Source organism: Ahaetulla prasina, chromosome 2, assembly GCF_028640845.1.
Source record: "Ahaetulla prasina isolate Xishuangbanna chromosome 2, ASM2864084v1, whole genome shotgun sequence".
In the NCBI taxonomy this organism is placed as follows: domain Eukaryota; kingdom Metazoa; phylum Chordata; class Lepidosauria; order Squamata; family Colubridae; genus Ahaetulla; species Ahaetulla prasina.
This window is the reverse complement of record NC_080540.1, coordinates 31,465,997-31,492,213: the sequence shown is the minus strand read 5'-3', so window position 1 is coordinate 31,492,213 and position 26,217 is coordinate 31,465,997. Positions and strand designations below refer to the sequence as shown.

General features: G+C 41.0%; 3 protein-coding genes across 4 annotated transcripts in view; 1 reads left to right on the top strand and 2 right to left on the bottom strand.

Moving 5' to 3' along the window:
* LOC131191920 (zinc finger protein 24-like) overlaps nucleotides 1–26,217 on the top strand; it is a 93,785-nt gene that overhangs the window by 15,520 nt on the left and 52,048 nt on the right. The window lies entirely within an intron of this gene.
* Nucleotides 1–26,217, bottom strand: part of LOC131191914 (zinc finger protein 850-like) — a 36,739-nt gene that overhangs the window by 7,817 nt on the left and 2,705 nt on the right. Inside the window, exon 2 of the mRNA XM_058170542.1 lies at nucleotides 5,197–5,257. The gene's annotated coding sequence lies outside the window, so the exon portion shown is untranslated. The remainder of the gene's footprint in view (nucleotides 1–5,196; nucleotides 5,258–26,217) is intronic.
* Nucleotides 12,735–21,357, bottom strand: LOC131191922 (zinc finger protein 420-like). Its single transcript, XM_058170555.1, has 2 exons — nucleotides 18,450–21,357; nucleotides 12,735–16,126 (listed from the first exon to the last, which is right to left on the bottom strand). Exon 1 carries the CDS (start codon nucleotides 21,345–21,347, stop codon nucleotides 19,734–19,736), a length of 1,614 nt encoding a protein of 537 aa, XP_058026538.1. The 5' UTR covers nucleotides 21,348–21,357; the 3' UTR covers nucleotides 12,735–16,126; nucleotides 18,450–19,733.

Below are 26,217 nucleotides of genomic sequence, written 5' to 3'. Positions count from 1 at the left end.
GCTTCAGAAAAGAAGCTCCCAAACAGAGCTTCAGAGACTTTTTTTCTGAAGCTCTGTTTCGGAGGCTTTTAGAGGCAGAAAAATGTTTTTTCTGAAACAGGGTTTCAGAAGTTTCAGAGGCAGAAAAAAAAAGGCAAAAAAAAAAAAAAAAAAGGCACAGAGCTCACAATCAAGGAACCTGTTGCTAAAATTCACCTCTGGGAACAGCTGATTGGGGGTATTCCGGGAGGCCAATCCACCTACCAATCAGCTTTTTTCTTATTTTCCTCCCCAAAAATTAAGGCACGTCTTATACTCTGGTGCGTCTTATACTCCGAAAAATACGGTACTCAACGAATCTACCATGCCAGACAAAAACTCCAATCAATCTACTACTACCAAACACTCACAAAGATATCTCTACCAGTGACCACCCTAACGACTCCTGCACATGCTTTAAATGTTCTGTAACCATCAATAACAACAAGGATATCATTAAATGCCAGCTATGTGACAATTACGGCCACCTTTCCTGCTTAAAACTAACCAAACACATACCAAATCTCCTACAAGCATCAGCTACGTTTCCATGTCTCTGTCCATCATGTTTACCTAAGCTGGACAATCTAAGTGTCTGGTCTGATAAAGTCGAAACCATGGAAACATCCATTGAATCCACAGAAGCAGGCTTAGTAGCCTGTTTTGAAGCAAGTTTACAAGCATGTCTAACATCTCTTGGGGAAAAAAATACAGCACAGATAAGTAAATACTGAACAGCTCAAAATTCTATCTCAATTCAACAACCACTACCGCAACCTCAAATAACCACCAACCCAACAAATGCCAACCCAACAAATAATATCTCCTTACTCATCAAAGACACCATTGAACGTGAACAGAAATGTCCAAATACTATTTTATTTGGCCTGGAAGACACCAACGAACCTGATGAGATCACTAACATTCTCAACATTATAAGCAACTCCCATACGCCAGACATACTCCAGACCCTGAAGACATCATCACAATTTCCAGAGATGGCCCTGAATACAAACAAGTACAATGACAGCTCTGTGGCCCGATGATTGTGTAGAGTCATTTGCAAGAATGAGTCCAAAAACAACCCTAACCCAATATTTCTGTCGTGTCCCCCTCCCCCTCCGACGACCGGGTCTAGGAAGTCCGTATCAAGCGTGGCCACGAAGCCTCTGCAGCTTTGACAAATTCCTTCCAGGTTTCTCAGGGCAGGCAGGAGTCCAAGTTGTGACTTCAGCAAACTAGATTAGACTTTGCTTGACTCAAGGTTGGAATGCCACAAGCAGGTCCTTTATATAGGCTGCGGGGTGTGGCTCCATGACTCAGCATTTATCCAGGCCTGCCCCTCCCTTCCTTCTGCTGGCATCGCCTCTCAGATCTCCGGAAGCAAGGATCCTCCCACTGTGAATACTCTTTAGCTGGATCTGCTGTCGGTAATTCCAGCACGTGGCTGGCTCCCTGCTCACACGCTGTAGGAGTGAGGTTTGGTTGTTCATTCCTGACATCCTGTCTGGGCATGGGGCCAGGGCCGGGGGCTGGAGGCATGACAGGCCGTTCATCTTCCTTATCAGACTCCGAGTCTGATAACAGGCCCAGGTGTAGGTGGGAGGGACCCGGCTGAGGAGAGGAGGGAGGACGAGGCACAACAATTTCCCAGTCGTACACCACAAAGAATTACAAGGATTACAATGATCTAATACATATCAATTTTACAGAAGACAATGTTGAAAAGGCACTGCGCAGTCTAAAACCATCCCTATCTATTGGACCTGAGGGACTATGTGCCTACTTCTTAAAAAAGTTTCCACTGCAATAGCAGAATCTCTAAGCATAATCTTTGAAAAATCTTTAAAGACCAGCTCCTTGCCCAACCATTGGGCACTAGCCACGGTCATCCCTATCTTCAAAAAGGGAGAAACCAACCTAGTTGAAAATTACAGAGACCAATCTCATTATGTTGCGTCACCTAAAAAGTCATGGAATCAATCATTAACCAATCCATCACCTTCCACCTACAGACAAACAACCTACTCTCCAACAAACAATTTGGTTCCAGAAAAAAATTATCCTGTAATTTGCAACTACTACATTGCAAAAACATATGGACTACACATCTCGATCAGGGCAAAGCAATAGACGCAATTTACATAGACTTCTGTAAAGCCTTTGATTCAGTGGTACATGAGAAACTACTTCTAAAACTAAAATCTTCTTGCATTTCTGGAATCCTGCATAAATGGATAGCTGCTTTCCTGTCAAACAGGCAACAAGTGGTCAAAATAGGAAGCGCTCTATCAAATCCTGTACCTGTTAACAGTGGTGTTCCCCAAGGCAGCGTTTTAGGACCAACATTCTTTATACTTTGCGTAATGACCTTTGTGATCATATTAAAAGCAACTGCATTCTCTTCGATGCATTCCCTGCATTCCCCCAAAACTTTAACCTTAAACTGTCTACTGTTGACCTCACCCCATTCCTAAGAGGGCCTCTTGTGGCTCAACAGGCTAATGCAGTCTGTTATTAACACAGCTTCCTGAAAACTATTCAACACCACCGACAATGTCGCTACCCTTCAAAAAGACCTTGACTGTGTGTCAGATTGGTCAAACAAGTGGCAACTTTAAATCTCATCTAAATGCTCTATCTTACACATTGGCAAAAAAAATCAGAACATAAAATACAAGCTAGATGGAGATGACCTTGTAGACGACCCTCACTCTGTCAAGGACCTTGGAGTACTCATTTCTAAAGATCTACAGTAAGTGCCAGAGCCCACTGTAACAACATTGCCAAAAAGGCATTAAGAGTTGTTAATCTAATCTTGCGTATCTTCTTCTCTGCTAATATTGGACTACTAACTAGAGCATACAAAACATTTGCCAGACCAATTCTTGAATACAGCTCATCTGTCTGGAACTCACACTGCATATCGGACATTAATACAATTAAGAGAGTCCAGAGATATTTCACAAAGAGAGTCTTCCACTCCTCTGCTCCCAATAGAATACCTTATGCCACCAGGCTTGAAATTTTGGGCTTAGACAATTTAGAACTACGCCGCCTTCAGTCTGACCTAAGCATAGTACATAAAATTATCTGCTACAATGTCCTACCTGTCAATGACTACTTCAACTTCAACCACAACAAAACACGAGCACACAATAGATACAAACTTGAAGTAAACCGTTCCAAACTCGATTGCAGAAAATTTGACTTCAGCAACAGAGTGGTCAGTGCCTGGAATGCACTACCTGACTCTGTAGTTTCTTCCCCAAACCCCCAAAACTTTAACCTTAAACTGTCTACTGTTGACCTCACCCCATTCCTAAGAGGGCCTCTTGTGGCTCAACAGGCTAATGCAGTCTGTTATTAACACAGCTTCCTGCAATTACAATTACTGCAGGTTCGAGTCCCACCAGGCCCAAGGTTGACTCAGCCTTCCATCCTTTATAAGGTAGGTAAAATGAGGACCCAGATTGTTGGGGGGCAATACAAGTTGACTTTGTATATAATATATACAAATGGATGAGACTATTGCCTAACACAATGTAAGCCGCCCTGAGTCTTCGGAGAAGAGCGGGATATAAATTCAAAAAAAAAAAAAAGAGGTCTGTAAGGGGTGTGCATAAGCGCACCAACCTGCCTACTGTCCCTGTCCTAATGTTCCCTTTTATTTGTATTCATATGTATTCAAATCATGTTTATACCTATATATGTTATCTAATATAGGCTTGACAAAAATAAACAGCTTCCATTTAAAAAATTGACCCTATATATGAATTTAAAGAGGAAGATCAATGGAAGCCTGTCACTTTTAGACAAAAACAATAACCGAGAGCAAAGCCCCTTCTATCTATCCAATCCACTCCAATGAGGACCCTCTGGAACTGAACAATCACTTTCATGTTCTCCCCCTGGAAGGGACTATGCAGTCGCCCATAAAAGAGCAGTCTTTAATAGTTTCTGAAAAAGGGGCAAAACCCAGCATTTCTGCAACAGGAAGAAAATATCCCAGAATTTCCTAGGGAAAGAAGGTGAGTTTCAGTGACAGGCGATTCAATTCTTAGGGGAACAGAAACTATAGTCTGCAAAGCAGATAGTCAATCTAGGCAGGTATGCTATCTCCCTGAAGCAAAAAACTAAGACGTCACAGAAATAAACCCATGGAGTACTTTCTTCTCCTGCACCTGGAGACCAATAACACAACAATGAATCTGAAAAGAACGGATGTGGTTCCCATTTTCAAGAAAGGAAGAAAAAAAAAGAGATCCAGGGAAACTACAAACCAATCAGCCCAACATAAATAACTAAGATCTTGGAAAAGATAATAAAAACACAGATCTGCATTCCTCTAGAGACAAAGTTATAATTAAAAGCCGTTAATGGTTTTTTTAAAAACAGATCATGCAAAACGAATCTTATTTCCTTCCTTGACAAGAATGGTTGGTCTAGAAAAAAGAAGGTTTAGGGGTGACATGATAGCCATTCCAGTATTTGAGGGGCTGCCACAAAGAAGGTCAACCTATTCTCCAAAGCAGCAGAAGGCAGGACAAGAAACAGTGGATGGAAACAAATCAAGGTGAGAAGCAACCTGGAATTAAGGAGAAACTTCCTAACAGTGAGGACAGTTAATGAGTGTAGCAACTGCTCTGCAGAAGTTGTGGCTGCTCCAACCCTGGAGGCTTTTAAGCAAAGAATGGAGAGCCACCAGTCAGAAATGGTACAGGGTCTCCTGCTTGAGCAGGGGGCTGGACTAGAAGACCTCCAAGGGCCCTTCCCGCCCTATTCTGATGGATAAAACCCACCAACGAGGGGCTGCTACATCACAGCCTCCTTCAGAGCAAAACTGGGCAAATAATGATTTTTTTCCAGATTATGGATTATTTCCAGCTTTGGAGAAACAAAAGTAAACAATTGAAATATAAAATAAAAGCAAAGAACATTCATTCTTCTCTATTGAGATGCAGCATAAAGCGGATCTTTTCTCCGTTGGGAGAAAATGAATTCAATTTAAACCCTTTTTGCCCCCTAAAGAAAACCCTCCACCCCCAACTGAAGTACTTGATTATCCCAGAATCTCCCCTGAACCCCTTCAAAGAAAAGCCCCCTTTGCCCTCCGTGGGGCGGGGCTTCCCCCCCTTTGCCCAGCCCCGCATCCACCCGGGACCCTCTCGGGGCTACCTTCCTCCTGAGGGGTAGAAGCCCTCCGGGCAGCCCGAGGGAGGGAGAGCGGGAGCCCCACCTGCCCGGAGCGGGACCCAGGAGCAGCCTTGCCGGATAGCAAGAATTGACACAACCGCCCAAAACGCCGCAACTGGGGAAATCACAGAGAGGGAGGAAGAATGACAGGAAAGTCCTAGAGAGGCCCCACGAAGGCTTCTTCCCGCCTTTTCCGGCCCAGTTTCCTCCCTGGGAGAGGAGGGGGAAGACGCTCTAGCCACTCTTTCTCCCCTGGGAGCGGCTAGCGTTTCGGGGGCCAGGGAAGCGCCGCTTCCTCCTCGGAGGGCGCTGGGCGAGCCGCCTCTTTCCCGGGCGGGCGGAGTCCAGAGAAGCCGGGAGTCTTTTCCTCCCTCTCTGCCTTCCCCCCAGGATTGGGAAGAGGCGACCGGGGATCATCGCTCTCTGCTTCCCCCGAAGTTTTGGGGGATTTGGACGCGGGGCAGGCGACAATTTTCCTCTTTTGTGCACTTCTGGGCATCTGGAAACACCATCCCATTCAATTCAACCTTTATTGGCAATGCACAACATGTGTACAATGAGATTTGGCGAAGCCTCCCTTAGTGTACCTCCCCCCTCAAGATTAATACATGTCTTTCAAATAAGCTTATTTGAAAGACTATACACAAGAAAAATATATTTTAGAGTGGAAAATGTGGATTGATTATATTCAAAATAAGTATCAGATAAAAAAATATCGAATAGCATATGAGTAAATTTAGGAAATATTTTGTATTAGATATATTTTTGAAGGAGAGGGGAATTGAGTGTGTGATTATGTGTGGAGTGACTAGAGATAATTATAGTCCGCTTACGGAGGGGGTGAGGTCAATGGTAGACAGTTTTTGGTTAAAAATTTTGGGATTTTGAGAAGAGACCACAGAGTCTGGTAGTGTGTTCCAAGCGTTGACAACTCTGTTACAAAAGTCCTATTTTCTGCAGTCAAGATTGAAGCGGTTAACATTAAGTTTGAATCTATTGTTTGCTCTTGTATTATTGCGATTGAAGCTGAAGTAGTCTTTTAATAGGAAGGACATTGCAATAGATGATTCTGTGTGTTAAACACAGGTCGATTAAACACTTGATCGATTGTTCTAGCTGTCAGGGAATTTTTCCCCTTTCTAGGTTGCTTCTCTCCTTGATTAGTTTCCATCCGTTGCCTTCAGGTGTCCTGCCCCTTCAATCTATTTATTTTATTTATTTATTTATTTATTTATTTATTTTGTCACAACAGTATATACAAGCACATATAATGAAAGAAAAACAATAGGACAGGAAAGGTAGGCACTTTTGTGCACTTATGCATACTCTTAGGAATGGGGTGAGGTCAATGGTAGACAGTTTTTGGTTAAAAATTTTGGTAGTTTGAGAAGAGACCACAGAGTCAGGTAGTGTGTTCCAAGCGTTGACAACTCTGTTACAAAAGTCCTATTTTCTGCAATCAAGATTGAAGCAGTTAACATTAAGTTTGAATCTATTGTTTGCTCTTGTGTCTAGTGATGATTCCTCATGGGGAAGCCCATGAGGTTTTGTCCCCTACTCATCACCCTCTATAATGTCTTCTATCCACGGTTGTCAAACCAGCCCACCATACTTTCTTTCTTTTTAAAAAAATAATTTTTATTAAACAGATTTAAACAAAACAAAACAAAACAAAAACGAAATATTAACACTTTCTTCTTTTCAACAGTTTCGCGTCAGTGATCAATAGTTATACATTTTCTCTCTCTTATCCTAATGTATCTTTTATACATATATTTCTAATATTTCATAGATATATCACTGTAATATATTCTAATTATTTTATTTACATATATACTTAGATATATATATACACGTGTACCCAATTTCCTTTCCACAATTTTTGTTTCCTCCTATTTGTTCTATTTCTACTCCTAATTTAGCCGTTATTTAATTTTTCCTTGTTCTTTTATTTTTTTCCCCTTTTCCTCCAACCATTTATACCATCTCTCCCAGACTAGATAATATTCTGTTTCCTCTTTTTCTTGTATCTCTTTCGTAAGCTTATCCATTTCTGCACATTCCATGATTTTTCTAATTACACTGTCTTCGGATTGTATATTATTTTTCCTACGTTCTGTGCGTAGACTATTCGTGCTGCTGGAACTATGTGGATAATTAAATACCGTATTTCTTTTTCATATGACCCTGGAATTATTCCCAGTAAAAATGTTTCTGGCCTCATTTCTATATGTTGATTTATAATAAGTGAGGACGCTTTCTATTGTAGACCGGTAAAATAATAATAATAATATTTTAATTTGTATACCGCCCTTCTCCCGAAGGACTCAGGGCGGTGCACAGCCAGAATAAAAATACAAAGAAAAACAATACATATAATATTAAGAACACCCCTTAAAAAACTTATTCAATTGGCCGAAAATTTAGAATATAATAACACCCTATAAAAAATTTACAAAAATTTAAAACCCATAAAAACAAATTAAAATTTTTAAAATCAAGCCAGTCCAGGAAAGGAGGTCATCAGTTCTTGTTCGACTTTGTTCTTCCGCAAAACCCTGAGGAAGTGGAGTCTTTGTTGGGCCTTCCTGGCCACCTGAGTTACGTTCTTTCTCCAAGTGGGATCTTCCCTAAGATGGACTCCGAGGAATTTGAAGGAGGAGACTCTCTCCACACAGCCCCCCTCGATGTAAAGTGGGGCAGGTTCCTCTCTCATTTTCCAGAAGTCCAGCACCATCTCTTTGTCTTGCTGATGTTCAGCTGCAGGTTGTTTTCTTAGCATCATTGTGTATAATAACACACACACACACACACACACACACACACACACACACAATAATAATAATAATAATAATAATAATATTATTATTATTATTATTATTATTATTATTATTATTATTATTATTATTATTATTATTATTATTATTATTATTTTATTTTATACCGCCCTTCTCCTGAAGGACTCAGGGCGGTGAACAGCCAAGTAAAACCATACAATATATTACAATAAAAACTATTTAAAAAACTTATTCCATATGGCCTAAATTTAAATATAAAATACATAATATAAAAATAAACCACATTTAAAGCAATTAAAACCCCTATTAAGCCAGTCCTGCTCGGAAGAATAGGTATGTTTTCAGCTCATGCGAAAAGTCCGGAGGTCAGGAAGTTGTCGAAGTCCTGGGGGAAGCTCGTTCCAGAGAGTAGGTGCCCCCACAGAGAAGGCTCCCCCTGGGGGTCGCCAGCCGTCACTGTTTGGCTGGCCGCACCCTGAGGGGACCCTCTCTATGGGAGCGTGCGGTCGGTGGGAGGCATGTGGTAGCAGAAGGCGGTCCCGAAGATATCCCGGTCCTATGCCATGGAGCGCTTTAAAGGTGATAACCAACACCTTGAAGTGCACCCGGAAGACCACAGGTAGCCAGTGCAGTCTGCGCAGGATTGGTGTTATATGGGAGCCACGAGTGGCTCCCTCTATCACCCGCGCAGCTGCATTCTGGACCAACTGAAGCCTCCGGGTGCTCCCCAAGGGGAGCCCCATGTAGAGAGCATTGCTGCTTTGTCTCCACCTGTAATGAGGCCCAATACAGTGGTATCATCTGCAGACTTGATAATCACAGTGGATGGGTCAGAAAATACACAATTGTACATGTACAATGAGTACATGTATGGACCAAAAGCACACATATAAACTGGGGGAAACCAGGTTTAATAGTAGTGACTGTGAGAGGGATTTTGGAGTCTTAGTGGACAACCGGCTAAATGTGAGCCCTCATTTATAGGACCTTTTCCCTGTGTCTCTGAAGTTCAGCAGACTCCACAAATTGTTTCTCACTTTATGGGCATTCATAGGGTCTGTTTCCAGTGTGAAGTCTCTGATGTCGAATGAGGTGTGACTTTTCAACAAAAGATTCCACATTCTTTTGACTTCACCTTGTATTCTCCATGTTCCTGTTCAAAGAATTCTCAATTTATCATCTGTAGGTAGTCCTCCACTTACGGCCACGATTGAGCCCAAACTTTCTGTTGTTAAGTGAAACGCTTGTTAAGTGAGCTTTCCCCATTTTATGACCTTTCTTCCCACAGTTGTTAAGTGAATCACTGCAGTTTGTTAGCTGGTCACATGGTTGTTAAGTATCTGTTAAGTAGGGCCGGGCTACTTACGGGACCGTCTGCTGCCACCGATTGCCTCTCACCGACCCGTGCGCTCTCACAGAGAGGGACTCCTCAGGGTGCTGTCGGCCAGGCAGTGCCGACTGGCGACACCCAGGGGAAGGGCCTTTTCTGTGGGGGCTCCCACCCTCTGGAACGAGCTTCCCCCAGGACTTCGCCAACTTCCTGACCTTCGAACCTTCCGCCGCGAGCTTAAGACACATCTATTTATTTGCGCAGGACTGGACTAGAATTTTTAAATTTTAAATTTGGTTTTAATGGGGTTTTATTATTTATATTTCTATTTTAAATATTCGGCCTATTGAGTAAGTTTTTTAAATTAACGTTTTATTCTGTATATACTTATGTTTTTATGTGGCTGTAAACCGCCCTGAGTCCCTAGGGAGATAGGGCGGTATAAAAGTATGAATAAATAAATAAATAAAATAAAATAAATCTGGATTCTCCCTTGACTTTGCTTGTGAAGAGGTCGCAAAAGGGGATCGGGTGACCCTGGACAGACAGACATGAGAGTCAGTGGTCAGTGAATTTTGATCACGTGATCTTGGGGATGCTGAGAAATGGTCATGAATCATTTTTTTCACTGCCATTGTAACTTCGAACCATCACTAAATGAACTGTTTTTTGAGTCGACTACCTGTAATTGACAAATTGTTGAGGAAAAGCGGTTCGAAGAAATGAGACAAAAAGTGTAAGACACCAGGATATGACGCTTCATCCATTTAGTGTGGTCTACTCTTTCTTTTCCATCAAATGCTTCTTGTGCCGAGACCCACTAAGGTGTTTTTGGGCACTGCCTATGTTTCTATTGTCGAAGCTGAACCATAAAAAAGCCATACCCTTCCTGTTTTAAAATCCTCTTATTTTTTTTAATTTTTTTTTTATACTTTTATACTGCACCATCTCCCGTAGGACTCAGGCATATTCACAGGCATATTAAAATGCAACAATAATAAATAAGCAATTTAAAACCCAATTTAAACTAAATATTTCAATCGCCAAATAATAAAACGGTAAAAACCGGTTAAAACCCATTAAAATTAACTAAAATATTTTATTCTTAGGCTAGTCCAGCTCGTTGAAATAATAAAGTCTTCAGTTCACGTCTGAAGGTCCGGAGGTCTGGGAGTTGCCGTAACCCTGGAGGAAGCTCGTTCCACAGGGCCGGTGCTGCCACAGAGAAGGCCCTCCCCCTGGGGGTCGCCAACCTGCATTGCTTGGTCGACGGCACCCGGAGGAGGCCCGCTCTGTGGGAGCGCACCGGTCGTTGGGAGGCTATCGGCGGCAGGAGGCGGTCTCGTAGGTACCCCGGTCCTAAGCCATGGAGCGCCTTAAAGATGATGACCAAAACCTTGAATTGCACCCGGAAGGCTACCGGCAGCCAGTGCAGGCCGCGCAGGATAGGTGTTATATGGGAGCAATGCGGTGCTCCCTCTATCACCCGCGCGGCCGCATTCTGGACTAACTGGAGCCTCCTGGTGCTCTTCAAGGGGAGCCCCATGTAGAGAGCATTACAATAGTCCAGGCGGGAAGTGACGAGGGCATGAGTGACCGTGCGTAAGGCATCCCGGTCAAGGAAGGGGCGCAACTGGCGGATCAGGTAAACCTGATAAAATGCTCCCCTGGTGACGGCTGTCAAATGATCCTCTAAGGACAGCCGATCGTCCAGGAGAACGCCTAAGTTGCGCACTCCTCCCCTGGGGGTCAGTACTTCCCCCCCCCTCAGTCAGCGATGGTGTAAGCTGACTGTACCGGGACGCCGGAACCCACAGCCACTCTGTCTTGGAAGGGTTGAGTCGGAGCCTGTTCCTCCCCATCCAGATTATTGCTCAGCAATAGCCACTCTTTCATCCAAAGCAAACAGGCTGCAAAGTACAATTTTTAATCAGGCAATCCTAATCATCCTCTTTCTCTTTGATCTTTTTGTTGTTGTTAGTTGCGAAGTCCTGCCCGACCCATCGTGACCCCATGGACAATGTTCCTCCAGGCCTTCCTGTCTTTGATCTTGGAACAGTTTGAAATTAAACTCTTGGTTTTTCTCCTGCCATATAAACTTAAATATATTTTCCTGTCATTGCTTATGTGGTGCACCCATTGTCTGGATAGCTATTGTTTAAAACAGAAGCATCAGTCTAGTAATATAGTTTCTTTTAATCATAGAACTTCTTCTTTTTTTTTTTATTCAAAAGGTTTTACAGAAAAAATTTTCCCCCTTCCCCCCCCCGACTTCCCGGAACGAGTACAAGGTATAGTTAAAAATAAAACAAACATATGCTAAAAAATTTTCGTCCCAACTTAAATATACCCCTACAATCATCAATTCCTAACTTCCCCCGAAAACAATCAAAAATAATACATCGTAATCATTCAAAAACAGTCTGATAACTCTTAGTCTGATATCTACTTCGAATATAGTCAATCCATTTTTCCCATTTCTTTAAGTATCTTTCTTGCGTATTGTCTTTCAAAAAGGCTGATATCTTCGCCATCTCAGCCAAATTGGCAACTTTCAATATCCATTCTTCTATTGTAGCTACTTCTTTTTTCTTCCAGTACTGTCCTATTAGTAATCTTGCTGCTGTTATTAGATTTAAAATCAATTTAGTCTCAGTTACTGTACAGTCCGTAATAATTCCCAACAGAAAAAATTGTGGCAGGAACTTTATCTTCTTTTTCAAAACATTTTGTAAAATCCACCAAATTTTTATCCAAAAGGCCTTTATATCCTTACAAGTCAACCAAATATGAAAATATGTAGCATCATCACAATTACATCTCCAACATTTTGCTTGCATATCTGGGTACATACATAATAATTTCTTAGGATCTAAATGCCATCTATAAAACATTTTATAAAAATTTTCCCTCAGATTCTGTGCCTGCGTGAATTTAACATTTCTAACCCTATTTTTTTCCCAAGTTTCCAATAATATTGGCTCCTGAAAATTTTGTGCCCACTTTATCATACAGTCCTTTACCAAGTCCCTTTCAGAATCTATTTCAAGTAACACATTATACAATCTCTTTATATGCTCCTGAGACTGATTTCTAATTTGCTTTACCAAATTTCCCTCGTTCTGCTCTATACCAATTTTCTGATCTTCCTTCCATCTAGCACGTAGTTGCTCATATTGAAACCAAGTATAATTTTTCCCTTCTTCTTTTAGTACGTGCAGAGATTTTAATTGCAAATTACCTCTTTCAGTATACAAAAGATCTTTATATGTAATCATTTCCTGATTCTGTTCTATATTTATATTCTCTATTGTATGTCTAGGACTTGCCCATATAGGAACCTTATAATTTAGTTTGTAAGAGTATTTTATCCAAACACATGAAGAGCAGTTCTTAACACATGATTTTTAAAGGCCTTATCCACTTTTTTGTCATAAATTAAATATGCATGCCATCCATATAGCAAGTCATAACCTTCTATATTCAAAATTCTTTCCTCCGTTAAATTAAACCAATCACTTATTACAGAGAGAGCAGCTGCTTCATAGTATAATTTAAAATTGGGCATTTTTAAACCTCCCCTTTCCCGGGAATCTTGAATTATTTTCATTTTAACCCTAGCTTTTTTATCTTCCCATATAAATTTATTAATTCCCTTCTGCCATTCCTCAAGATTCTTATCTTTCTTAAATCATAGAACTTCTATAATCAGTGACAATTGTATTATTTTCCCATCTGAACACATCTTTTTCAATATGATTCCATGCCTTATCACAATTATTTTGACACTGAATTCGTATTCTTTGTAACAATATCCAAATGTCTTACTTTTGTATCATTTCTTTTAAATCACTTTTCCCCATCAATTCTATTTTCTCTTCTGTTTTCCTATTTTGGTCAACTACTTTGTCTATTAGCTATTGCATTGAAAACCAGCTAATGCACTAAAAATCTGTTTCCATTAATATTTTGATTTCTTCCAAAAGATCTTTTAAACTTAACACAAAATTATCAGCAAAGCGCTTCTTACCTCTGGGCCTCTGTTGTGCTTTAGGATACATATTCTATGATTCTATTTATTTCCTGGATTTGTTAATCCTGCCCAACTAAAAAGAGACTTTTGATGGCTTGCAAGGTTTTAGCAGAAACCTTAGCTTTCCCCCCTTTTCTGTCAAAACCCCCAACAAACAACCTACTCTCTAAAAAATTGGTTTCAGAAAAAAATTATCCTGTAATCTACAACTTCTACACTTCAAAAACATATGGACTACATAACTTGATCAGGGCAAAGCAATAGACACAATTTACATAGACGTCTGTAAAACTTTTGATTCAGTGATACACAACAAACTACTCCTAAGACTAAAATCCTATGGGATCTCTGGACCCCTACATAACTGGATAGCTGTATTCCTGTCGAACAGACAACAAGTGGTCAAAATAAGTAGTGCCCTATCAAATCCTGCACCTGTTAATAGTGGTGTCCCTCAAGGCAGCGTTCTAGAACCAATACTCTTTATACTTTACATACATGACCATTGCGATCATATTATAAGCAACTGAATTCTCTTCATCAATGATGTAAAACTATTTAACACCACCGACAATGTTGCTACCCTTCAAAAAGACCTTGACTTTGTGTCAGAATGGACAAATAATTGGCAACTTCAAATCTCAACCAACAAATGCTCTGTCTTACACATTGGCAAAAAGAATCAGAACACAAAATACAAACTTGAGTGGACATGACCTTGTAGATGACCCTCACTCTGTCAATGACTTGGAGTACTCATATCTAATGTTCTAAATGCCAAAGCCCACTGTAACAACATTGCCAGAAAGGCATTAAGAGTTGTTAACCTAATCTTGCATAGCTTCTTCTCTGGTAATATTTAACTACTAATTAGAGCAAACAAAACATTTGCCAGACAAATTCTCAAATACAGCTCATCTGTCTGGAACCCGCACTGCATTAATACAATTGAGTGAGTCCAGAGATATTTCATGAGAAGAGTCCTCCACTCCTCTGCTCGCAACAGAACATCTTATGCCACTAGGCTTGAAATTTTGGGTTTAGACAATTTAGAACTACGCCGCCTTCAATCTGACCTAAGCGTAATTCATAAAATTATCTGCTACAATGTCCTACTTGATTTTTTTTGCAAGAAAATTTCCAAGGAGGTAATTTTAATGGACAAACTCAAGGAGGCAAGACGTTCCAACTGGCAAGGAAAAGTATTCTCATGTTATACACTTGTAAGGTTTTCCTCCTGTATGGGTTTTTCATGTGCATCTGAAGATCAGATAAAAATCTTTGCCACATTCTAAGCCCTGATAAAATTTTCTCTCCAGTAATAATTTACTGATGCTGAAAGAGTATTTTTCCAGGCAAACCATACATCACACTTTAAACATTTAAAGTGCATCTTTCCTACATGGATTAGAGTGTTATTTTTAAAGGATGGTTCACAAGAAAATGCTCTCCCACAATCTGAGAGTTTCTATTTTTATAATATAATAATATATTCAGGGTTAGTCCACTTGAGATTGTGATTTTATTCTATTTCAGAATGACCAGCTTAGTTCAGTGTAATAATAGTCAAACTATTTAACACCACAGACAACACTTCTATCATTCAAAACGACCTTGATCATCTAACCACTTGGTCTAAAAATTGGCAGCTCCAAATTTCAACCAGCAAATGCTCAGTCTTACATATAGGAAAAAAGAACCCTAAAACTAAGTACATACTAGATGGACATTACCTTACAGACGACCCCCATCCCGTTAAAGACTTTGGAGTTTTCATGTCAAATGATCTAAGTGCCAAAGCCCACTGCAACTACATAGCAAAAAAAGCTCTAAGAGTTGTAAACCTAATTTTGCGTAGCTTCTTTTCCAAAAACACCACACTACTAACCAGAGCATATAAAACATTTGCTAGACCAATTCTAGAATACAGCTCACCTGTTTGGAACCCTCACCACATCTCTGACATCAATACAATTGAACGTGTCCAGAAATATTTTACAAGAAGAGTTCTCCATTCCTCTGAAAACAACAAAATACCTTATCCCACCAGACTTGAAATCCTAGGCTTAGAAAACTTGGAACTCCGTCGCCTTCGACAAGACCTAAGTTTAACTCACAGAATCATCTATTGTAATGTCCTTCCTGTCAAAGACTACTTCAGCTTTAATTGCAATAATACAAGGGCAACCAATAGATTTAAACTTAATGTAAACCGCTTTAATCTAGATTGCAGAAAATATGACTTCTGCAACAGAATCATCAGTGCTTGGAATACTTTACCTGACTCTGTGGTCTCTTCCCATAATCCTAAAAGCTTTAACCAAAAACTTTCTACTATTGACCTCACCCCATTCCTAAGAGGACCATAAGGGGTGTGCATAAGCACACAAACGTGCCTACCGTTCCTGTCCTATTGTTTTTCTTTTCTTCTTCCTATATATGTTTATATGTGTATATACTATATAATCTTTTTGTATGATGTTGTGACTAAATAAATAAATATTTGTTTTGCAGCTGTCTTTCGCAGTACTCTTTTCAGATTTGGGTACTGTCCTCTTTGTAAACAAATTAGTAGTCTATGTGGACAGATTACCTATCTAGAATCTCAAATCTGTGTTCTCCAAGCCGAAATTAGGTGCCCAATTCAGCCATTCCACTCTATTGAGCTGCCGTCCCGTCAGTCCCCTCTTCCACAAAGATCCTGCAGGAGAAGGGCAGTATGGACAACCGTGGGATCTGGTAGGCTGAGAGCTGTGAACCACAAACACAAAGCTTTTGCAGTGTCCCAGTATAACAGATATAGTGCCCTTGTTGACCTTAATAGGGACACTAAAGTGACAGGTCAAAGTAGTTGTGATACTGATAACTCAAACAAACAGGGGATCATGGTCCGAGATGAAGAATTTACTTTGGAAAGGGGAAAGTGTGAATCAGGTATTACAGATCGGTCACACAAGAAGAGCACAGTATCCAAAAAGAGAAGCCACCTTCTGATTGGTGATTCAATTGTAAGGGATGTAAATTTAGGAAAGGGTATGGAAGTTTTGAAAGAGATCAGGTGTCTGCCTGGTGCTACTGCCAGCAGAGACAAGAGGCATATTCTTAAGATAGTCAAGAATGCCAGTAAGGATTGTGATGTTGATGCTATTATACACCTTGGCATAAATGATCTGTCCCAAAAGGATGTACTTTCTGTGCAGAATGATTTCCAGAGCTTGAGGTATGAACTCAGTAGTATAGGTTGTAGGTTTATCTTTTCAGAGGTTTTACCAGTATATAAGGAACAAAAAGGTAAAGGTCAGAGTGCAGTGGAGTTTAATGTGTGGCTAAAGGAGTGGTGTAAAAGGGAAGGCTTTGGTTTTATTAGTCATGATGTCTGCAACTGGTCCAATGAAAAACTGTACAAAAGAGATGGATTGCATCCATCAAAGAAAGGGACTGAGTTACTTAGCAACAAATTCACAGATTTTCTGGATAAACATTTAAACTGAACAGCAGGGACAGAGAATTAATTGATACAGAACATTTCTGTCCCCAGCAATCCAAAATTAATAGGGTTACCAGTGTATGCAACATAGATGTCTGTGTGGGTAAGATTATCAGCCCTGCTGTCAAGCAAAACCAAGCATTTATATAATATATATAACAACAGAGTTGGAAGGGACATTGGAGGCCTTCTAGTCCAACCCCCTGCCCAGGCAGGAAACTCTACACCATCTCAGTCAGATGGTTATCCAACATTTTCTTAAAAATTTCCAGTGTTGAAGCATTCACAACTTCTGCAGGCAAGTCGTTCCACTTATCCAACAGGTGGCAAGAAAGTAGGGGCAGTCAGGCACAACACAGGTTATGTAGACAGTAAACACAAGGTCAATCCAAATGGACTCAAATGTCTATACACCAATGCACAGAGTATGAGGAATAAACAGGTTGAATTAGAAATTCAAGTAAATGAGGGCACATATGATATTGTTGCCATTACGGAAACTAGGTGGGATGAAACCCACAAATGGAACATACAGCTAGAGGGATATAAATTATTTAAAAGAAATAGACCAAATAAAAGAGGAGGTGGCGTTGCACTATATATAAGAAATAGCTATATTTCTACAGAAATAGAGCACAACAATGATGAAAATTATCTTGAATGCATTTGGGTCAATATTAAAGGGGGGGAATGATATTGCCATAGGTCTATACTATAGGTCACCTAACCAAACAGAGGAAGTAAATGAACTTTTTGCTAGTCAGCTAACTAAGGTATGTAGGAAGCACATCACAGTAGTAATGGGGGATTTTAACTACCCTGACATCAACTGGGAAACAAACTCTGCACCAAGTGGAAGATCCAACAGGTTCCTAACAAACCTAGCAGACAACTTTGTTTCCCAAAAAATAGAGAAGAGAACAAGGGGATCAGCCATATTGGACTTAATTCTCACTAACGGAGATGAAATGATAGAAGGTGTTGAAGCTACAGGAACCTTCGGGGCAAATGATCACGCAATATTGGAATTCAACATTACGCAAACACAAGTAGTAGAACAAAGTCAAACTAGAGTCTTGGACTTTAAGAGAGCTAATTTCAATAAATTTAGAGAGAGCTTGAAAAGAATTTCATGGATGAGAATCCTCAACGGGAAAACAACCCAAGAAGCTTGGGAAATTTTGAAAAGCGAGATTATAAAAGCCCAGACTAGCACAATACCAATGAAGAAGAAAAATAATAGATCTCAAAAGAAACCAGCATGGATGCATAAAGAAAGAACTATCTGACAAATTGAAAGACAAAAAGGACTAGTATAAAAAGTGGAAAGAGGGGCAAATAACTAAGGCAGAATATCAGCAAATAGCCCGAGCCTGTAAAGATGAAGTGAAGAAACCTAAGGCTCACAAGGAACAAAGGCTAGCAACAAAAGTAAAAAATTAAAAAAAGCTTCCAGAGAATTGATAGGCGATGTCAGCAAAAGGAAGGGAGGGGCAGGCCTGGATAAGTGCTGAGTCATGGAGCCACACCCCATGGCCTATATAAAGGATCTGCTTTCTGGCATTCTCTGAGTCAGGAAAAGTCTACCTTGGATTGCTGAAGTCACTTCCTGGTCTCCTGCCTGCCTTGAGAACTCTGATAGGACTTTGGCAGAGCTGCAGAGGCACGCTTGATACGGACTTCCCCAACCCGGCCGTCAGAGGGGGAGTGGGACACGACACTGATATTTGGTAAGTTTTTCAAGTTGTTTTTCATCAATTCTGCTGTCACTAGGTATGGCAATGTCGACGATCCACACTTTTTTCTTCTCCACAATCGTAATATCCAGGCTATTGTGTTCCAGAACTTTGTCAGTCTGTATTCAGAAGTCCCACAGTAGTTTTGCATGCTCATTTTCGATCACTTTTTCAGGCTTATGGTCCCACCAGTTCTTTGCTGCAGGCAGATGGTAGTTGTGACACAAGTTCCAGTGTCCCATCTGAGCAACTGTATTGTGACGTTGTTTGTAGTCAGTCTGAGCTATTGTCTTGCAGCAGCTCAGTATGTGATCAATGATTTTATCTGCTTCTTTGCAGAATCTGCATTTGGGGTCATCAGCAGATTTTTCTATTCTGGCTTTAATTACATTCGTTCTGATGGCTTGTTCTTGGGCTGCAAGAATCAGGCCTTCCGTTTCTTTCTTCAGTGTTTCATTGGTCAGCCATAACCAGGTCTCTTCCTTATTTACTTTTCCTTGGATCTTGTCAAGGAACTGTCCATGCAGTGCTTTGTTACACCAGCTGTCAGCTCAAGTTTGCATCGCTGTTTTCCTATATTAATACTTGGTTTACTGTGCTTTTAACAGCTTCCTCTTGTTGACCTCCATCAAAGCTGGTGCAACACTGTCAACATCATCATTATTATTATCCCATCCCCCCCCCCCGCTTTATGAACCCTTATATGACTTCTAAGGGTTGAACAACTATGAAAAACTGTTCTGGGCCTATAAGGGCTTTTTCCATATGATTTTCCTGATGTCTCGCTTTTGAGCAAAACATTACCGCATTCTATGCATCTCTATGGCTTCAATCGCGTATGGAACTTTCCATGCCGTGCAAACCATTATTTTGGGGAAAAACCTTTCCCACAGTCCACACATTTACAGGGCCTCTCTCCTGTGTTTCCCTTCTGATGTCTCTGAAGTTCAGCAGACTCCACAAATCTTTTCTCACATTCTGGGCATTGATAAGGTCTGTCTCCAGAGTGATATCGAATTAGGATTGATTTCTGGCCAAAACACCTCCCATATTCTGGGTACTAATAGGGTCTTTCTCCGGTGTGAACTCTCTGATGTTGAATTCGGGTTGACTTTCTGCCAAAACACCTCTCACATTATGGGCACTTTTCATTTTTCTGCACATGTAGAAAAGGCTTCTCTTCTTTGTGAAGCCTCTCATGTTTTCTAAGATAATATTTGCAATGAAAAGATTTCTCACACTCCGGACATTTATATTGCTTCTCTAAGTGGCTTCTCTGATGAACCTGAAGCAGTTTTGCTGTGAGAAAACTTTTCCCACACTCCCCACATTTATAGGGCAACTCTCCCGTGTGCCTCTTCTGATGTCTCAGAAGTCCAGCAGACTCCACAAATCGTTTCTCACATTGTGGGCATTGATAGGGTGTGTCTCCAGTGTGAAGTCTCTGATGTCGCATTAGGTTTGCCTTGTAGCCAAAAGATCTCCCACATTCTGGACATTTATATTGCTTCTCTAAGTGGCTTCTCTGATGAACCTGAAGCAGTTTTGCTGTGAGAAAACTTTTCCCACACTCCCCACATTTATAGGGCAACTCTCCTGTGTGCGTCTTCTGATGTTTCCGAAGTCCAGAAGACTCCACGAATCGTTTCTCACATACTGGGCATTGAAAGGGTGTGTCTCCAGTGTGAAGTCTCTGATGTCGCATTAGGCTTGTCTTGTAGCCAAAAGATCTCCCACATTCAGGACATTTATATTGCTTCTCTAAGTGGTTTCTCTGATGTATCAAAAGTGCATCTTTCCGTGTAAAAGATTTCTCACACAGTGGGCATTTGTGGGATTTCTGACCTGTATGGATTTGGCAGTGACTTCTAAGGGTTGATGGACGACCAAATGCTTTTCCACATTCTAAACATTTGAACTTTTTTTCCCTTCTGTGAACATTCTCATGATTTCGGAGGCTTTGTATTGTACGGAAAAATGTTCCACACTCGATGCACATAAAGGGCTTCACCCCTGTATGGATACTCTGATGTTGAACAAGATTTTTCTTCTCAGAAAAACATTTATCACAATCATTACATTTATATAGTTTTTCTCCCGTGTGTGTCCTTTGGTGTCTCCGAAGTTCATAAGAATCCACAAATGTTTTCTCACATTCTGGGCATTGATAGGGTCTTTCTCTGGTGTGTATAGTCTGATGTCGAATTAGTTGTGACTTACAGCCAAAAGATCTCCCACATTCTGGGCATTTATATTGCTTCTCTAAATGGCTTCTCTGATGAACCTGAAGCAGTTTTGCTGTGAGAAAACTTTTCCCACACTCCCCACATTTATAGGGCAACTCTCTCGTGTGCCTCTTCTGATGTCTCCGAAGTCCAGCAGACTCCACAAATCGTTTCTCACATTGTGGGCATTGAAAGGGTGTGTCTCCAGTGTGAAGTCTCTGATGTCGCATTAGGCTTGTCTTGAAGCCAAAAGATCTCCCACATTCTGGACATTTATATTGCTTCTCTAAGTGGTTTCTCTGATGCCGCACAAGTCCATCTTTCCGTCTAAAAGATTTCCCACACACTGAGCATTTGTGGCATTTCTCACCCGTATGGATTTTGCAGTGAATTCTAAGGGTTGATGAAAGAGCAAATGATTTCCCACAGTCTAAACATTTGAACTTTTTTTCCCCTCTGTGAACATTCTCATGATTTCGGAGGCTTTGTATTGTACGGAAAAATGTTCCACACTCGATGCACATAAAGGGCTTCACCCGTATGGATTTTGCAGTGAATTCTAAGGGTTGATGAAAGAGCAAATGATTTCCCACAGTCTAAACATTTGAACTTTTTTTCCCCTCTGTGAACATTCTCATGATTTCGGAGGCTTTGTATTGTACGGAAAAATGTTCCACACTCGATGCACATAAAGGGCTTCACCCGTGTATGGATACCCTGATGTTGAAAAAGAGTTTCCTTCGAAGAAAAACATTTATCACAATCATTACATTTATATAGTTTTTCTCCCGTGTGTGTCCTTTGGTGTCTCCGAAGTTCATAAGAATCCACAAATGTTTTCTCACATTCTGGCCATTGATTGGGTCTTTCTCTGGTGTGTATAGTCTGATGTCGAATTAGACTTGACTTCTGGCCAAAACATCTCCCACATTCTGGGCACTGATGGGGTCTTTCTCCAGTGTGAATTCTCTGATGTTTCAGCAGGCATGATTTCCTGGAAAAAGATTTCCCACATTCTAGGCACGTTTTGCTTTCCTTTGTGTGTGTTTTATTATGTTGGCAAAGAGATGAGTTCCGAGTGAAACATTTTCCACACTCAAAGCATTTATAAGGACTCTGCCCCGTGTGAATAATCTCATGTTTTCTAAATAATTGTTTATAACGGAAAGATTTCCCACACTCAAGACATCGATAAGGTTTCTCTCTGCTGTGGATTTGTTGATGTTTAAGAAGCTGCGAGGTTTGAGAAAAGCACAGCCCACATTGCACACACTTGCAGGGCTTCTCTTCAGCCGGGCTCTTCTGAGGCCTAGAAAGATGCCGTCTCCCAGGAAATCTTCTCCAGCACTTCCAGGATTCCTGAGATCTCTTTCCCTGGTGGATTCCCTGATGGGTTCCAAGGTCCGAGCCTTTAGCAAAACGCTCCCCGCACTCTCCGCATCTGTAAGGCTTCAGTCCAGGGTGGCTCCGGAGATGTTTGGCAAAGCTCCACATTCCAGGAAAGGAGTTCCCACAAGGAAAACACAGGTGGGATCCATTCCCCGTATGCAGCTTCCGATGGATCAAAAGAAGGGACCGGTGACCAAAGGATTTCCCGCACTTGGAGCATTTGTAGAGTCTCCCCAGATTCCTCTGAAGGGACCTTTGGCCAACGTGTTCCTCCCTCTGCATAGTCTCCAGGGGCTGCTCACGTCCACAGCTTTCAATCCAAGGAAACTGTAACAAGCAGAACTTTGGCCAAAAGGTTGAAGGATGGGCAGGAGGATGAGTCCAAATGCTGAGAAGACGAAACTTCTGGTCCCGGTGACTGAGCCAGATGGGATCCTGCAAGCAGAGCTTCCTCCAAAGGTTTTCCTGGCGGCACCTGCAGGATGAAGATAGAAGAAGTGAAGGAGAGAGGAAGATTTATTTTCTTCGGCTCTTCAAATAGCCCAAACAATAGCTGGAAGCCCCCATATATCAGTGATGGCTAACCTTTTCTGGACTGAGTGCCCAAAGCTGTATGACCCCCCAAAGGCTCTATTCCCTCCCTGCACTATCAAACAATGTTGGGATCTCCCCTGTGGAGCTGACCTCCCCTTCCCTTTTCTTAGCACAAGGAGAGGGGATGGCTGACAGAGTCCCTGTTGCCCATTTGCCTTCCTGAACTGGGGATGATCCCTGCCTTTTTCTTTTCCGTGGGAGGCGATGCTACATGATATGAAGCAAACTGCAAAGACCTTCCCTCCCATAGGATTTGTATGTATGTGCCAGGTAGATCTAATTGTGTAGAGAGTTCAACCTATGTAGATATTAATGGAGACTGTTCTTTCAACCAGCACAGATTGAATATGTCTTCCTCCTGGAATGGCCTCCTATTGTTGCTTTATAGTTTAGGGAGGATGCAAATACATTGATTGGGACCAGAAATACGGTTTTAACACAATTGCGAACAAACAGCTTCCATTAAAAAAATTGACCCTATATATGAACCTAAAGAGGAAGACGGATGGAAGCCTGTCACTTTTAGAAGAAAACAACAACCGAGAGCAAAGCCCCTTCTATCTATCCAATCCACTCCAATGAAGCTTTTCTGGAAGTGAACATTCGCTGCCATGTTCTCCCCCTGAAAAGGAATATGCAGTCGCCCACAAAAGAGCAGTCTTCAATAGTTTCTAAAAAAGAATCAAAACCCAGCATTTCTACAACCGGATGGAAATATCCCAGAGTTTCCTAGGGAAAGAAGGTGAGTTTCAGTGACAGGCGATTCAATTCTTAGGGAAACAGAAATTATAGTTTGCAGAGCAGATAGTCAATAACAGCATGCAAAGTCCAGGGTTTCAGATACATAGAACAGATAGAATTGCAGAATCATCAGAAAGGAGGCGGCTTATGCTTATATATCAACAACAGATGGTCTCAGAATATAAGTATAATATATAAATTCTGTGATGAAAACTTAAGAGTCTCTACTTATCAACTGCAAATCATTTTACTCTCCACGAGAGTTCTCCTCATTTCTACTAATTGCTGTTTATGTCCCTCCACAAGCCTGTGTAAACAAGGCATTACAAATTCTAGCTGACCAGATTATGGAGGCTGAAGCCAAATACCCTGATTCACTGGCCATTATTTTGGGAGATCTAAACAAGGCAAACTTAAGGAAAGAGCTTCCAAAATACTGTCAGCATTATTATTTTCACCATTATTATTAATACTTTCAGCATTATTATTAATCTTTCCATTGTTCCTATCACCCATCTCTTCCTACTTATGACTTTTTGCTGGTATCCTTATGATTTATTGATTGACTGTTTCCTAATATGATTTGATTGCTTATTTGTTCTTTATGACTATCATTAAGTGTTGTACCTTGTGATTCTTGACCAATGTATCTTTTCTTTTATTTATATTGAGAGCATATGCACCACGAGAACTTCCTTGTGTGTCCAATCACAAGGCCAATAAACTGTTCTATCCTATTCCTATTCCTATTCTATTCTAGCCTGGTAAATTAATCTCCCTGAAGAAAAAAATCAAAGATGTAACAGAAATAATGAAACCCATGGAGTACTGCCCCTTTCTTCTCCTGTACAAGGAGACCAATAACACAATGAATCTGAAAAGAATGGATCATGGTGCCCGTTTTCATGAAAGGGGGAAAAAAGAGAGAGACCAGGGAAACTACAAACCAATCAGCCCAACATCAATAACTGGGGAGATCCTGGAAAACATAATAAAAACACAGATCTGCAAACATCTAGAAACAAAGTTATAATTAAAAGCCATTACACTTGGCCAATAAAGAATTCGCTATTCTTTCTAATTTCTATTCCTATTCCTATTCCTATTCTATTCTGGGTTTGCTAAAAACAGATCATGCCAAACCAATCTTATTTCATTCTTCGACAAGAATGCTTAGTCTAGGCTCTAGAAAAGAGAAGGATCAGGTATGGCATGATTGCTATTCCAGTATTTGAGGGACTGCTACAAAGAAGAGGAAGTCGACCTATTCTCCAAAGCACCAGAAGGCAGGAATGGAGAAGGGAAGGGATATGCAGTGGAGTGCTCCGAGTGCGGGGGTTTTTCCCCGCGGCTGGAAGGAGCACGAGTCATTCTGGAGAGAGGATAACTTAAAATAAGAAGATTACTGTTTGTGGAGCTCTGGAGAGAGGTGATGGAGAAATTTAGGAGGGAGGTTTGAGGCCCCTCCTCTGGGGAACAGTGGTGGCCCAGCTTCCGCCTTCACTATGAGAATCTTGATGACATCACTTCTTGGCTTCCTGGTTGACTAACTGTACTCTGGACTCGTTGCTCCTGTGAGTGCCCTGGTGGATCCGGAGGAAATTACAAGGATACTGTGCTTGCCTGAGGATTTTGAATTTTTTTTTTCAAATGGCAAAAGGTCAGAGACCAACTGCTGAGAGATGGAGAGAATTCTGGAAAAGTTATCTAATATGGACAAGAAATTGGTTGATTTGCAAAGAGGCCAAACGGAAATAAGAGTAGAAATTGTGACTATCCAAAAGTTTAAAGGATACTCAACAAGTCTCAGCAGAAAACAAGCAGAAAGTGGAAGGTCTGAGGGTGAGATGCGGCAGTGCAGAAAAGAGAGGAGACGACAGGCAATGCTGTGCTTGGACTACAGATGGATAAAATGTCTTATTTCCTTAGGTTTCAAAATTTGGAAGAAGTGGACCAAGAAGATTTGAGAGATGTTGACTAAATTGTTGGGAGAATTTCTGGGGAGAGGTGTTGATTTCATGAATTGGGATGTGGATCGAGTTTATAGAGTTAACTCACAATATGCACGCACATGCAGTTCCCAGAGAGGTTCATGTTAAATTTGTGAGAAGAGAGATGAGAGATGAAATTCTTAGAAAACATAGGAGTGGGCAATTGATTTACAGGGGCAGAGATAGCCATTCTGAGGCAGATTCCCAGACAGGTACGTGAAATGAGAAAGAAATATTACTTTTGTCAAGCAAATTGTACCAGAAGGGAGTGGGTTTCAGATGGCTGATGCCAGAGGGATTGATGATTTTCCGGAGGGCATTGGACAAAAAATTAGTACGCGGAGGCTACGGCCTCGTGGAGGAACAAAGCCTCCTGAATCAGATGACCCAGGAATTGAAGAAGGGAGGTTATAGACCATGGGGCGGACGGCTGCAGCTGTTGCGGCCCTGGAGTTGGGTCAGGCTGAACCCAGAGTTCTGAGATCCAAAACTAGGAAGTGATAAAGATATTTGGTATTGTGTTGGTTTTCCTTATTCTCTTTTGTACGATATTCTGTTTATTCTTGACCCTTCTTTATTGCGTATCTAAGATTTGTAAATTTAGCTACTTCGTGTCACCTGCTTGCCATATGGCTGTTGTATGTGTTAAAAAATTTGAGTAAAATTCTTATCTTGGATA